General features: G+C 31.0%; 1 protein-coding gene across 1 annotated transcript; it reads left to right on the top strand.

Annotated features, from left to right (window-relative positions):
• The first annotated feature begins 9382 nt into the window (after positions 1 to 9382).
• On the top strand, positions 9383 to 10480 carry LOC103830522 (VQ motif-containing protein 10-like). Its single transcript, XM_009106322.2, has one exon. It carries the CDS (start codon positions 9950 to 9952, stop codon positions 10265 to 10267), a length of 318 nt encoding a protein of 105 aa, XP_009104570.1. The 5' UTR covers positions 9383 to 9949; the 3' UTR covers positions 10268 to 10480.
• Positions 10481 to 13791: the final 3311 nt, after the last annotated feature.

Genomic DNA, 13791 nt, shown 5'->3' with positions numbered 1-13791 from the left:
CATTATTCATTCTCGCCATTTCTTGACTTTTTAAATTGGGAAACATATAGGACGACGTCCGATGGTGTTCTCGTTGGCAGCAGGAGAGGCTGGAGTGAGGAAAAGTGCTTCGGATGATGAGAGAAGAGTTCGAACTGATCACAATGGCATTTAAGTGGGTGCATGCACTTTTTTAAAAGAGATCGCAGGTAACCACATAGTCACCGATTGTGATGCTCATCAGGCACGTTTAGTCTCAAAACTGTAGATACCAAAATCGAAAACATTGTATTCTTCTGTATCTATCCTTTGATTTGGTGTATTTTAAATGGCTACCTCTAGTCCACTCTTTTGCATTTTATTTTCTCTCTAATATATCTTTTTATGTGTGTTTACGCAATTTTTACTCTTGATTACAAAAAAAAACTCTGGGACCGAAAAACTATCTCATCTTATTTTATTTTTCTTGGTTTAAATGGTAAATCTCATCATTTGTAAACTGTAAGTTTGTAACCCTTATTTTATGCGTTTTATTTTGTAGCAAATATTTTCTATTTTGTGCGATTTATTCTGTAGCAAATATTTTAGTTTGGAAAAGACAAACTCATTGTTTTGGATCTGATTGTAATTAATCGTTATAAATTAAAATCCGCCTGAACGGTGTCGAAATAGTAGTACTTAAGTAAAAGTTTAAAACTACTAGATTTTTTAATACTTTTTCTAAAAGACGATCAAAACAAACAGAAAAATGCAGGCGAGTCAAGATTTTTAGTCAAGATCTCACTCTGTCTTTTATTGCCAAACTTGACTTTGGCTTTGTATGTTCATGTGTTGCTGAATATTCTGAATATGATGATATCAAACATTCAAACACTGAATTTTTAACATCCTAATGAAATAACGAATAACTGATTCATTAATGTCCTTCGACTGATCCCACATATGTTCATACAATGATTTTTTAATTGGAAAGAAAATTGACAAAATGATATATAAATATATAATAATATTTTTCAATTAAGCGTAAATTGGTAATTATTTTGCAATTTGTGGAAATAATTTGCGGAAAGAATATGAGTCAGACAAAAAATGGGCAGTTGGAGGAGCTGGCCGCCTGACCGGGTCCCTCTTGAAGTTTGGAACTCTCCATGAAACATCGTATGTAACTATCCTTGACTTCTTACATCATTGTGGAATTTTTAATCTCTTTTACAAATTAAAATAAGAAAATGATGATGTCTAAAAGTATGGTTAAGCTATATCAAGTTATGAATTCATAAACTCAAGATGCGTATTATTAAAATTACCTCATAATAATAGTTAACTTGAATAATTTCGATCCATTGAATTATACGCAAACATTACCTCATATGTTGTGTTTTATGTACTGTTTTCTCTTGTTCCTAAATGTGAAACACTAATATTTATAAAAAGAAAAGTCTAATTATTTGAGACACATTCTCTATCACTCGCAAAAAGGTCTTACGTCATTACGTCAATATATATTTTTTTTTTTTGGACAACACGTCAATATTTTCTAGATACATAAATAACCAAAGAAGATTTTATTTTGGTACATCAAAATAGTTTTTGGGACGTGTAAATTCTACACACGTGCAAATACTTTCTAAATTTTCTGTAAAATTTCCAGTCTGCATTTCGCATGATGTGGATAGGATTTCATCAAAGAAGGTGTGCTTTGACCCGATAAAAAATGTAGTGTTTTTGGTACATTTAATATTTATAGATAGTTGAGTCGACAAAAAGAAGAAGAGGATGGTTAATTAGTTATATAGTGATATGAAAATTTAATGTTTGGTCCGTTAAGGCTGCTGGACTGTGTTAACGGTCAACATGTCTCAACCATCAAAGAGTTCATATATATGTATATTTGGAAGCCAAGTGATTATGATTGATCGCATCAAGGGTAGAAATTAGAATGAATGTATGACAATTTTTAGTTTTTTTGCTGATAATATATCATTAATTATTATGTTTTAAATCATTTGAGGCTTACATGCCATCATCACATTTTCTACAATTCTAATCACTGAACTAAAAAATTCATTTAAAGATTCAATACTTTGTTTTTTAAAAGGACAAGTGTAACTAATTCAAAATTTTGATTTTTTGGTCATTTATGTTATATGCATCTAGTTTAATAGGAGATAAAAGAACACTATGCATGTAAAAATTATTGTTACTAGAGTCTTTCTCCGCGCTACGCGCGGATAAATGTGTTGATAGATTATTTACTGATTATATGTTTCAATGGTTTTGTAACTTTTGTTTGATATGGAAGCATTGTATTTGCCGAAGCAATGGAAAAGTTGGTGAGCATCTAATTTCAATTCTATCTAGTTTATGCAATGGTTTTGAAACAAAAAAAAAGTAGCTTAAGCACACCTAAGTAATGTAAGGGAAAAAATAAACAATATCTCTGGTTGTGAAACTGTATAGAATTGAAAAGAGTAATATATTAAATATCTTAATATGAAAATATGGCTTGTTTTTCTTAAAATTATTGAAATACATTCATGTAAATTTAACTGTCTACAAATTTAATAAAATTTACGGATCAACAGCTCCGTACTATTCAGATATTTTATTTAATAATCAATCTCACGAATAGCAGCGGTTCCGGGACGTGAGGCTTCTTGACTCCTCCGGTGGTCGGTGCAAATTTTCTTAACGATGAGGCTTTTTTCCTGTTGTATGATTAGTTAGTAACCCACCGACAATCTCCAGGTGGGCCATTATTCCCTTTGCCACCATCAGCTTGGCCTCTGCCTCTGCCTCTACCACCTTGCTTCTCACAACACCTCCTTGTTGGTTTTGGCTGCCACTAAATATAATATGATTAGAAGATGGAAACCATCGCATAGTTTATATGAAAGTGTGATCAGAGTCAATAGCTTAAGTACGGAACTGGATATTTTTTCTTTGTTAAAAATAAACAACCAATCTGGCTAACAAATAAATATTAATTAAGTACCCGATGAACCAGTAATGATCCGAATTCTGGAAATGTGGTTAGCGTAATGGTGTTGTTCTTAAAATTCATATAAAAGCTTAAAAAATATGTAAGTAACCATATGAACCAGCAATGATCTAAAATCTGGAAAATGTGTTTATATTATAATTTTGTTTCAAAAACGATTGTTTCAAGTTTTAAAATATTAGCTATTAAATTATAAATATTAATACCTTTTCCGACTTCTTTATTAGATTTATTGTATGATTCTCACAGATTAATGCATCCAACCCAGGACAATTTTGTATCATTCATTTGGTAACTATATCTTGCATTGTTTCTTTAGTATTACAACAACGTCTTCTAAAACAAAATGGAGGAGTTTTTCTTTACAACTATGGGAATTATAAATGAGAAATACAAAAATAGTATATCTCCGTATATATGATTAATTTATATTTTAACTAATACATAATAATATTTATATAAATCCTAGGTGAATAAACCTTAAAATTAAATGATCAGAAACAAATATTTTGAGTTAGGTTTTTGTAAATTTAGGAACCTATAATTAAAAATTAATATATTTATACACATATATGTATTTTGGAAAATCTAAGTCTAGAATTCTTATTGGAGATACTCAAAGATAGATGAATTATTTTGTTTGCATGCATGCTTGAATAAAAAATCAAAATTATTACAAACATATGTATAAAAGATTTCTTTTCCAATAACACACTTATAAATATCATTATAAGTTCACGTCATCAATTTGAAATTAATCTATAAATTTTTTTTTTAAGACTGAAACTATTTTGAATATGTTTGGCTTTGCCGTGAAATTAATCTCTGAATTTTTGATCTGTATGTAATGTGTGAGTTTAAATAAGTTGGCCTCACTCAAAATTTTAAATAAAGTGGTGGGTTTAATGTAATTTCATTACCTGTTTAGTAGTAGACCAATTACGACTTTTGTTGTTGCTCTCGGATTTTTGATATTGCTACCTTGAATCAATATTATTGTCAAACCACATCTGCGATAATGTCTTGTCTTGCGTTTGGTTCTTATTGTCTTGAACAAATGAAATTGTTGTTACAACTCTTTTATTCTTTTGTGTTAAGCTTTGGTCTTCTATGATTCATTTCGTAGATTTTTATGATCATTGCATCAAATTATGATATCAAATTAAGGAAAAAGCAAAAAAAAAAAAATAGAAATTTTCGTAAAAAGGATATAAATTTCCAAATGAAATAAAAGAAAAATATACCTAATCAACAATTTAGTTTTTAAAATAATTCACAAGCTTTGGTAATTTCCTCTTCCGGAAATCGACATTATGGTGGTTGGTCGGCTTACTCTTATTACACAACAATATCAGATCATGTTCTCTTCTTATCAGTTTTCTGCTGAATATATTTTGATAGAACAGTACCCATTTAAAATAGTAATGCAAGTGAAAATGAGACTGAGAAATTCATCACAACGCACTTTAAGTTAAAAAAAAATCAAAAGATTTAGCAACACTAAAATAACAAAACAACGTGTCATGACGAATACTTAAACGAAATAGCACTATCAATCATTAAAAGATGCAACAAAACTAAAATAAGCCAAAGCAACAGGAAAAAGGAATAAGCAAAAAAGAGGAAATCAAAGCATAGTCTTTAATAAACACCAAGGTTATTCAAATACTGCAAAAGCAGAGTCCAAAGACAAAAACAAAGCATAGTCTTTATTCAAACAAAGGAAAAAACAGTACTAAATTTGATTAGCCACATTTGGCACGCTTGGCCTCTGCTGACTCAATCCCATCAGAGCTCCTTTTCACAGTCCCATCTGCAGCTTCATCCCTTTCATCAGCAGGTTCTTCGTCCACGTTTTTCTCTATGTTGCCTTCAAGTGCTGGAACTTCAAGAGGGAGAACTTTGGTGACAGTCAAAGCTTGGGTCTTGCCATCGAGGTTGTGTTTTGATACCTTGATAACGAACGTGCGAGTCTGTCCAATGGTAGCAATCAGAGCTTGTGGCACCGGGACTACATGATCATCTCCAACGCTTTCATTAGCCTAATACAAATTTAAACACTTATAAGAACACAATCTAAAACTTAATGATGGACAGGTATGTAATTACCTCAAAATAGCTCTCAACCAATATTGAGGCTTTCTTCCCAGTCAAATCAAGCCCAGCATCACCGAGAAGCACAAAGCTTGCATGATCATTGTTGTCATAGACAGAGAGCTTCGTGAGATATCTGTGACAGATGAACATTAATAATGTATGCTGGAAGTGTATCTGACACGGAAAATATAAGTATAAATCTTACTCTGCAGCGCCGACGATCTCAGTCTTTCCACACTTCCTACACATAAGTGTGGTAGGCCCTTTGATTGCTTTAGTCTTGCACCCACTACAACCAATATAATACCATGCCGAACCACGCACAACATCATCAATAGTGGCTGTACACTCGAACCAAGCAACCTGTGAATTGCATCAGGGAAGACCATAAATGACTAAAGCCAGCGCAACATATTGGTAAAGGCATGAGATATCATACCTTTGCCCCTTCCTGCTTCATGTAAGAGAGTAGTTCCCCTATAGTAGCTGGCTCAGCCTTAGTGACAATTTCAGCATTGACCCTATTAGCAACATCCGTGTTTGATTCAAACCTGAGAAATATTCGGAAAAAAGTAAGATGCTCGGTGGATTGAAGAATACGTTCCAAATCAACAAATGAATATATACCAAGCCAGATATTCCCTGGTTGCTTGAACATCCATATCAAAAAACACACGCGAGGATGATAGAGATGACAGAGATAAGGCACCTGCAATATAACCAATGATCCATACCAAAAATAAATAAATTAATCAAACAACTAAGCTATAAAAACTCTATTAATTAACACCTATTGTGTCTAAAACATGTTCCCCACGTAGCTTACTAACTAACATCTATAAAACCATAACCAAATCTAGGTATTACTAACCTCCAAAACGTTTTGGATTCACAGTAGTCACCAGAATAACAGTGGGAGGTTTTCCAAGCACTTTAAACTTATCACAGAAGTCTGTAGCGGCCTTGTCCCATATATAGAGCTTCATCACAGGACCACTGCATCATACCGAAATCATGTGTCAAGCAAAAATGTATACGTATAGATCATAAACACTAAGAAGAACTCACTCATGTGTCTGGACATGAACCAAAATTCGCCTTGAAGAAGCTATCTCGACTTCATCAAGCACAAGACTGTCACTCAAGGGCTGCTCATTCACCAGTTTAATGTGACCGACATAATCTACAATAAGATAAAATAGTACTTGTTACTGTATATACTAAAAAACATAAACATAAACAACTAAGATCGAGACATAACATCTACCAAACCAATCAAGCGCCAAACCATAAATACGGTGGAAGCTTACCATAGAGATCCCCTTTGAGGTCACAAGCCGCTTCAAACTCTTCATAACCATAGAATCGGAACCGATCTTCAGGAAACGGAACCGTACTGTTCTCGATAACCGAGAACACAGAATTCCATGAGAAAGCAATGGTCACGTCTGGCTCAGCAACTCGGTACAAAGGCTTGCTTTTAGATCCGTAAAAGTTATGAAGCCTGTAGATGGAACCAGCGATCATATCTGGCAAATAGGTCTCAATCCTGCTTGGTGGGATGAACCCTTGGATCACAGTACCCTGTTGGTAACAAAAAATAAAAGCAACGAACGTTAGTATTTGATCGACCAAGCAAAACCGATACAAAATCATAAATGTAAGAATAAACCTGTTCATCAATCAGAAGCATTTCAAGACCAATAAGAACTTTCGTGTGTGCGTTCCGAGCCTCCCAGAAATGTATCAGACGAAACCTTAGCTCGCCTACTTGTGGTCCGAACTTGACATCTTTGAAGAACATCATTTCAGCAGTGGAGGAGACAACTGCCTTGCCGTTTGGTTTCTTGGACTTTGGATCGCCAGAGACAGTTGTAGCGAGAGAGAATCCAGTTTGGCCGTCTCGTTTGACCGGCTTGGCGGAGGAGACAACGGCCTTGCCGTTTGATTTCCTGGATTCTGAATCGCCGGAGACAGATGTAGGGAGAGTGACTCCGGTTTGGCCGACTTCTTTGACCGTATCGGCGGAGGAGACAACGTCCTTTCCGTTGGGCTTCTTCGCGGTAAGATCGCCGGAAACAGCTGTTTGTCTGTTGGAATTCATTGTTTGAGATACTTGTTTGTGTAAATAATCTGAGGAAAATATGAAGGTTATATAGAAATTGAAAAAGAGATAGGCGAAAGGAAACCATTAATGAGTTCTCTAGAGGATTCATTGCACACTCATGAATACGGTGTCGATTGATCGATCCGTGGAAGAAAGGGAAACGGCAAAGAGAGCAGTTGTTGAAGAGATTAATCGCCGGATCGTTTTAGGGTTGATAAGCCGAAAGATGAGGTGAGGAAGAGCTAGAGTTACAAATCAAGTTGGGTTTGCTTACACATAAGCTGGGCTTCTTCTATTTTCAACGAATCAATAAAAACGTGAAGCCCAAACCAGCCCGTGTTGTTTTGACGTGACGTGGACAAACGAACACTACCTATTGGACGATTTAATCTGTCGACGTGGAGGGCTTCTCTGAGGAGTATATTCTCCTTTTAGTTATTGTTTGATTGTTTACTTTTTCATAATCATGGTTAGCGTTCTTTTTTCAAGGGGGATAGTTATTTCGTAATTAGTATTGTTGTTAAAATCTACCGGGGAGAATCGTAGTAGTCATTTCATTGATGAAGTTTAAGAAAATCATGTCATTAACAAACAATCAGGAATAAAAATCTATATAGGTACAAAATCTTTCAATCATCACATCAAGGTAGGCACTGCTTAGTCAAGAAAAGGTAAGCATTTCTAGAACGAACCATCTATATTATTAAAACTGAAGTACACTTTAGTAATGTTTGGAAACATGAATAGTACTATAACTGAAAATTGTTTAGAAACGAAGATAGCAGTACTACATTAATTGTATTTCCATATTTCACTCATATTAATTATATTGTCTTAACAATATTTTACATCATTAATTATATTACCATAATAATAATAGTGTGGATTTTATTTAGTAGTTAATCAATATTAGTTTTGTGTCAATTATAAAATCAAAAAAGTAAAATAACTGAGTTTTGCATAAGGTTAAGCGTTTGTTTTAATTTGTTTTACTATAACATTTTTTTTTCAATCAGTGGAAAATTACGTAGCCAAAAACATAATTCAAAAACATGTTTAGTGAATAAAATCATAACTTAAATCAAAATAATAAAAATGAATTACATTCATTGTCACTTAATTTTTCACTCAATATAATTGCTTACTAAATAAAAAAATCTCTTTCAGTTTCACTTAATTTAGCAAAACACATAAAAAATATCATTTATATTAGTTTATAAAATCAGTTAGGCATGAACACTAAATATCCACTTAGGTACGAGTCGTTCCTTTCGGGTATCGTTTTATTTTGTTTTAAAATTACTCACTCCTTGAATATTATAAATTTATGTGTAGGTTTTGAGTTGAATTTTTTTGAGTCTGGATGAGTTTGGTTCTGATGTATATGACCCTAAAATATCTAAATAACCAATGTATTTGAAACGAGTTTGGATATTTGTACCAAAAATAACCATATTATCTGATTCGATCCGGATCTTTTGAATACAATTAGTTATATCACGACATATCTAAAATATAAAACACTAATTATGAAAAACAAATATTAATGTATAAAAATATAAGTATAGTTTTATTTTAGTAATTTCATTAATTATATTACTTTAACAATATATCACATCATTAATTATATTTACCGTAAAAGTAATAATGTAGATTTTTATTTATTAGTTAATCAATATTAACTTTGTGCAATTATAAAAAAAATAAAAATGTAAGATAACCGAGTTTTGCATATGGTTAATAGTTTGGTTTAATATGTTTTACTAAAACTTTCTTTTGTCTTAGTTCCAATTGGTGAAAAATTACATAGCAAAACACATAATTCAAAGGCATAGTTTATATGAACAAGATAATAATTTAAATCAAAATAATTAAAAAGTATTACATTTATTATCACTTAATGTTTCACTTCATATAACTATTTTATTAAATAAAAAATTCTTTCTATTTTTCTTATTTTTGCCAAATATATAGAAAGAGTTTTCTTTTTAATCTATTTGCAAAATCAGTTAAGTATGGACATTCGGATACTCATTGAGGTACAAGTTGTTTCTTTCGGGATTAATTTTTTGGATTTTTAAATTAGGCGCCACTTGGATATTATAAATTTATGTATGATGCTTGAGTTGGATCCTCTCGGGTCTGAATGATTTTGATTTTGATGTGTAGAAATATAAAAATATTTAATTAACCAATGTATCTGAAAAGAGTGTATATTTGTACCAAAAATAATCTTATTACCCGATTCAATCCAAATATTTTGAATACAATTAGTTATACGACGACACATCTTAAATATATAACACTAATGATAAAATAACAAATAATTTATAAAACCGTAAAAATTAACACCCGCACGGGCGTGCGGGTCAATCTCTAGTATATAGTTAAACATCGTTCGACCCAATAAAACAATTTGGAAATTCAACGACCACAACTAAATAACGATAAAACTCTGGTCGTCGAAAAATAAAATTCTAGGTCATCATCTATTATTTCATATAGGACAATATAATAAGTTTATTTTAAAAATAATATAAAATTTGACTTAATAAACTGACCCACTTCAGTGCCCCCACGACAATATATCATATGATTATGAACTTATGATTCGTGTTTCTCTATATATACACACTCAAGTAGGCATATAAAACTACAAACATCTGGGAGAGCTCTAAAACTGCCTACCAAGATCATTCACCATCAACAACACCAAAACTCTTACATTTTCTTTGTTTTTTCCCTTTAGATTGATTTCTTTAATAATGTCTGAAAGAGGGAAAGTGAAACCGGAGCCAATGAAAGTTGTGTTCATTAACACACAATACGTTGAAACAGATACACGTAGCTTCAAGACTGTTGTTCAAGAACTCACCGGTAAGGATGCCATCGTAGCCCCCGGTCCTTTCGAGTCTCCATCCACTTCCGACGTCCGTTGTTACGGTGGAGGTAGTAAAATAGTCGAAGATTCCAGACGGAGCAATGGCGGTGGAGGAGAAGTGGGGACGACGACTGAGTTTGATAGATTTTTCAAGGAGATGCCTCCAATGGAGGAGTTGTATAAACTATGGTCAGATAATTGAGTCATTGAACTCTACTAAGATAATGTCGATTTAATCTTCGTTTTGTTCTCAAATAAAAAATATTGCTTTCATCCACTTCGTATATGAATTGCATTAAGTGGATCGTTACACCCTGAGATTGCGAAGATTATATTTTTGGAAAGTGTAATATATATGAATTGCATTATAGTACTACCGCCCATTTCTCCGAGTTCTCTACGGGCTTAGAGCTTACGTTGTTGTGCTAAAGAGTCGATTTAGTTTGATGTATGTACTTGAAAGAAGGCTTACGTATACTTGCATATGTCTAGAAACCGAGAACATATTTAAAAGCACGGTGGACGTAATATATTCTTTAGACAAATCTTTTACATTTTAAGAAATCCAAAATGTTATATACTTCACAAGTCAGAACTACCAAATCATGTGAACTAATATTTTTGCGTTTATAAGGGGGTGTTAGTGTGGGAATCTAATTTATAATGAGTTTTAAAATTTTCAAGTCTAGTATTATTGGTTTATAGATTTTCACACTCTCATTAAAATCTAATAATCTAATATTATTGGTTTGATGATTCTATAATTTTATACAAAATTATTTGTTATTTAAAAAAATTAGATTTTAATGATTTACAAATCTATTAAAGTAAGTGTTATTGGGAATTAAATTCTTAACATTTTAATTCACAAAACAAGATTTTGAAAATACTACATGTTTCTGTTGAATTCTTAAAATCATTACATCACTTTATTTTTATAGATTTTCACAATATACAAAATTTTTTACAATATTTTTTGAATTTAACAAATCTCTTAACTTTTAAAATCAACAAACTCTATAGAAATCTAAGTTTCACAAACACCCCTTAAATATGAAAAAGATTTGTGTAAAAGTGCGTAAATGGCTGAGCATAGAGCAATAAAACCCCATGGTTGAGCCTCTCTAACCAACCTAGCTTTAACCAATTTTCTAGTTGGTTGAACCTTTTTTTTTTTTGTAAGCTTGGTTGAACCATTTCTTTTACATCAATCCAAAGAACACACACGATTTTGTGCATCTCATATTTATATGTATGGTTTCAATCCAATCAAAACGTAACACTAACTAATCTAATTTGAAAATATCACCAAATTTTGAACAACAATTTGAGAATAAATCCTGGTACAAAATACTCCAAAGACTATAACTTTTCTCTTCTTCCACTATCTTATATATTAAAACAGAAGTCATGACTTCTTTTCATGTGTGATTTTTTAAGTTTGGACCATTCATAGAAAATATCATATTTTACATAAGTTCATTATTATATCTTTTAATATCTTTATCTTTTTATTTGAAATACAAATGAATATATTTAAAATGTTCTAACAAAATCTTTTTAAAATCTTCTTAGAATCTTTTTAAATTTAATTTTAAAAATTAGTTAGTTTTAATTTAAATTATCATAAAATATAATTAGAAATTAAAATTGAATATGGTTTTAGTTTATAAACGAAAATTTAAATAAAATGAAATTAATTAATTTCACAAATACATTTACTAATAATTTTTAAAGATTTTGTTAGAAATAAATATTTATTTTAATTTTATTTTTTTCAAATTTGTTTTCTAATAAAATAAAAATCATGATTTTTTTATGAGTGATATTTTTATTTGGACCATTATTTAAATTTTATATTAAATGTATATCACTAATGCTAATATACATAATATTTTTAACTACTTTAATCATAATATCTTTTATATCTTTTATTTTATTTTAAAAAAAAATTAAAATTCTAACAAATCTCATGAAAAAGATTATAATAAGATCTTTTTTTGTCTTTTTTTTGTCATAAATTGAATATAAATATTTTCAACTAATTTTGTAATTAGTAATGAAATGTTACTAAAAGAATAAAATTATATCATATTTTATCAATTTTATAATAATATCTATCATTTTAAAATAAAAATGTTATATTGAACAAAATATGATAAAATTATTTAAAATTGATAAGTTAACATATTTTATTTTCATAAATATAAAATATTTATGCTAAAAATATAATATGTTGGTAGAACGGGTTAATATTAGTAAACTATATAATATATGTATAAAAATTTAACTTATCTTAAACTTTTTAATATACAGTAATTTATTATATAAAGCTAATAAACATTAAAAATTACTAAAAAAATCTAGCGATTTGAATTACAGATCATGATTATAAGTAAATTAAATACAAAATTATTTTCATATATGTTGTTTCATGCATTAAAAAATTTAGTTTAGTAATCAAACGCAAATTCAATAAGACAAATATATAATAAGCAACATATATATATATATATGATGATTTTAATTTACAGCTTGAAAACTATAAAATTATTATATTTGGTATAATTATGCAAATATTTAAATATGTAAGTAATATTAAAAAATATAATAATTATGTAAAACAAATATCTATATATATAAATGTGAAAATATATATCCGCATGGTTGTGCGGGTGGAAATCTAGTTAAATTTGAAAGTAAAGTTGCGATTACACAATGCGACAAACAAACATACAATTAAAGAACATACTATATTCAGACGGACCGAACTCGGTGCTTAAGGCAAAACCGCCTTAAAGGAACTCGTATCTTTTCGTCAACAAACCAAAAACTGAACGCCATGGCGTCGTTTAATAGAAACTGAACGTTACGTTACGCGCAAAGAAAGAAGCGCGATGAAGAAGCAGAGGGATACTTTGCCTGGTCTCTTACTGACTTACTCTATCGTATCTTGTTCCCATTTGCTTCTCTCCACCTCAGCATCATCATCATCATCTCTTTCCAGAGATTTTCCGTCAAAATAGAATCCAGAAAAAAAAAGAAAAATACAAATTTCAGATACAGAACTTTATCCAATCCTCTGTACCTTTTTTGTACTTTTTTTCTCTGAGTTTTATATAATGAAGCCTATCAAAATGATGATAAACATATGTTTCTGATTTGAAGATTTAACAGAAAACCGACCTGAAGCTGAACAGTGTTCGAATTCACCAGTCATTGCGCTTGTACTAGAGGAACATGATTCCAGAGGTTTCTACAATTTATCTTCATAATCCTGCTTTTCATTCTCCATCATCCTTGTTTGGCTTCTACAACTCGTTGCTCTTCCTACAAAAAGGATACAAAGACAAAACATTACACATGAACAAAGCCAATCGACCAAGCTTTATATGATAACAAAGACAGAACATTACATACGAATAAAGCCATTAGAACAAACTTTAGAGAGAACCATTCCTGTGAATGATTATAGATTTCTTACAACTTGTTCAATGCCCTTCTCCTCCTTTGTCTTATAATTCGGCTAGACCTACTCAGTATCCTTAAATCTTGGTCCTGTGTATTAACTTTTGGAGACTTGTGTTCTATTATTAGTTTGGATGGATCTTCTATTATTGTGTATTCCTTAACATAGTGAGGTGCCCCTTTTGTAAAACACCGAACTATGCTGTTGAGTACCGTGGAGTAAAGACAAAGGAGGAGAAGAGCATTGAACAAGTTGTA

This window comes from Brassica rapa, chromosome A07, assembly GCF_000309985.2.
Source record: "Brassica rapa cultivar Chiifu-401-42 chromosome A07, CAAS_Brap_v3.01, whole genome shotgun sequence".
Lineage (NCBI taxonomy): Eukaryota > Viridiplantae > Streptophyta > Magnoliopsida > Brassicales > Brassicaceae > Brassica > Brassica rapa.
The sequence above is the reverse complement of the archived record's forward strand: the minus strand, read 5'-3'. Positions and strand labels throughout refer to the sequence as shown.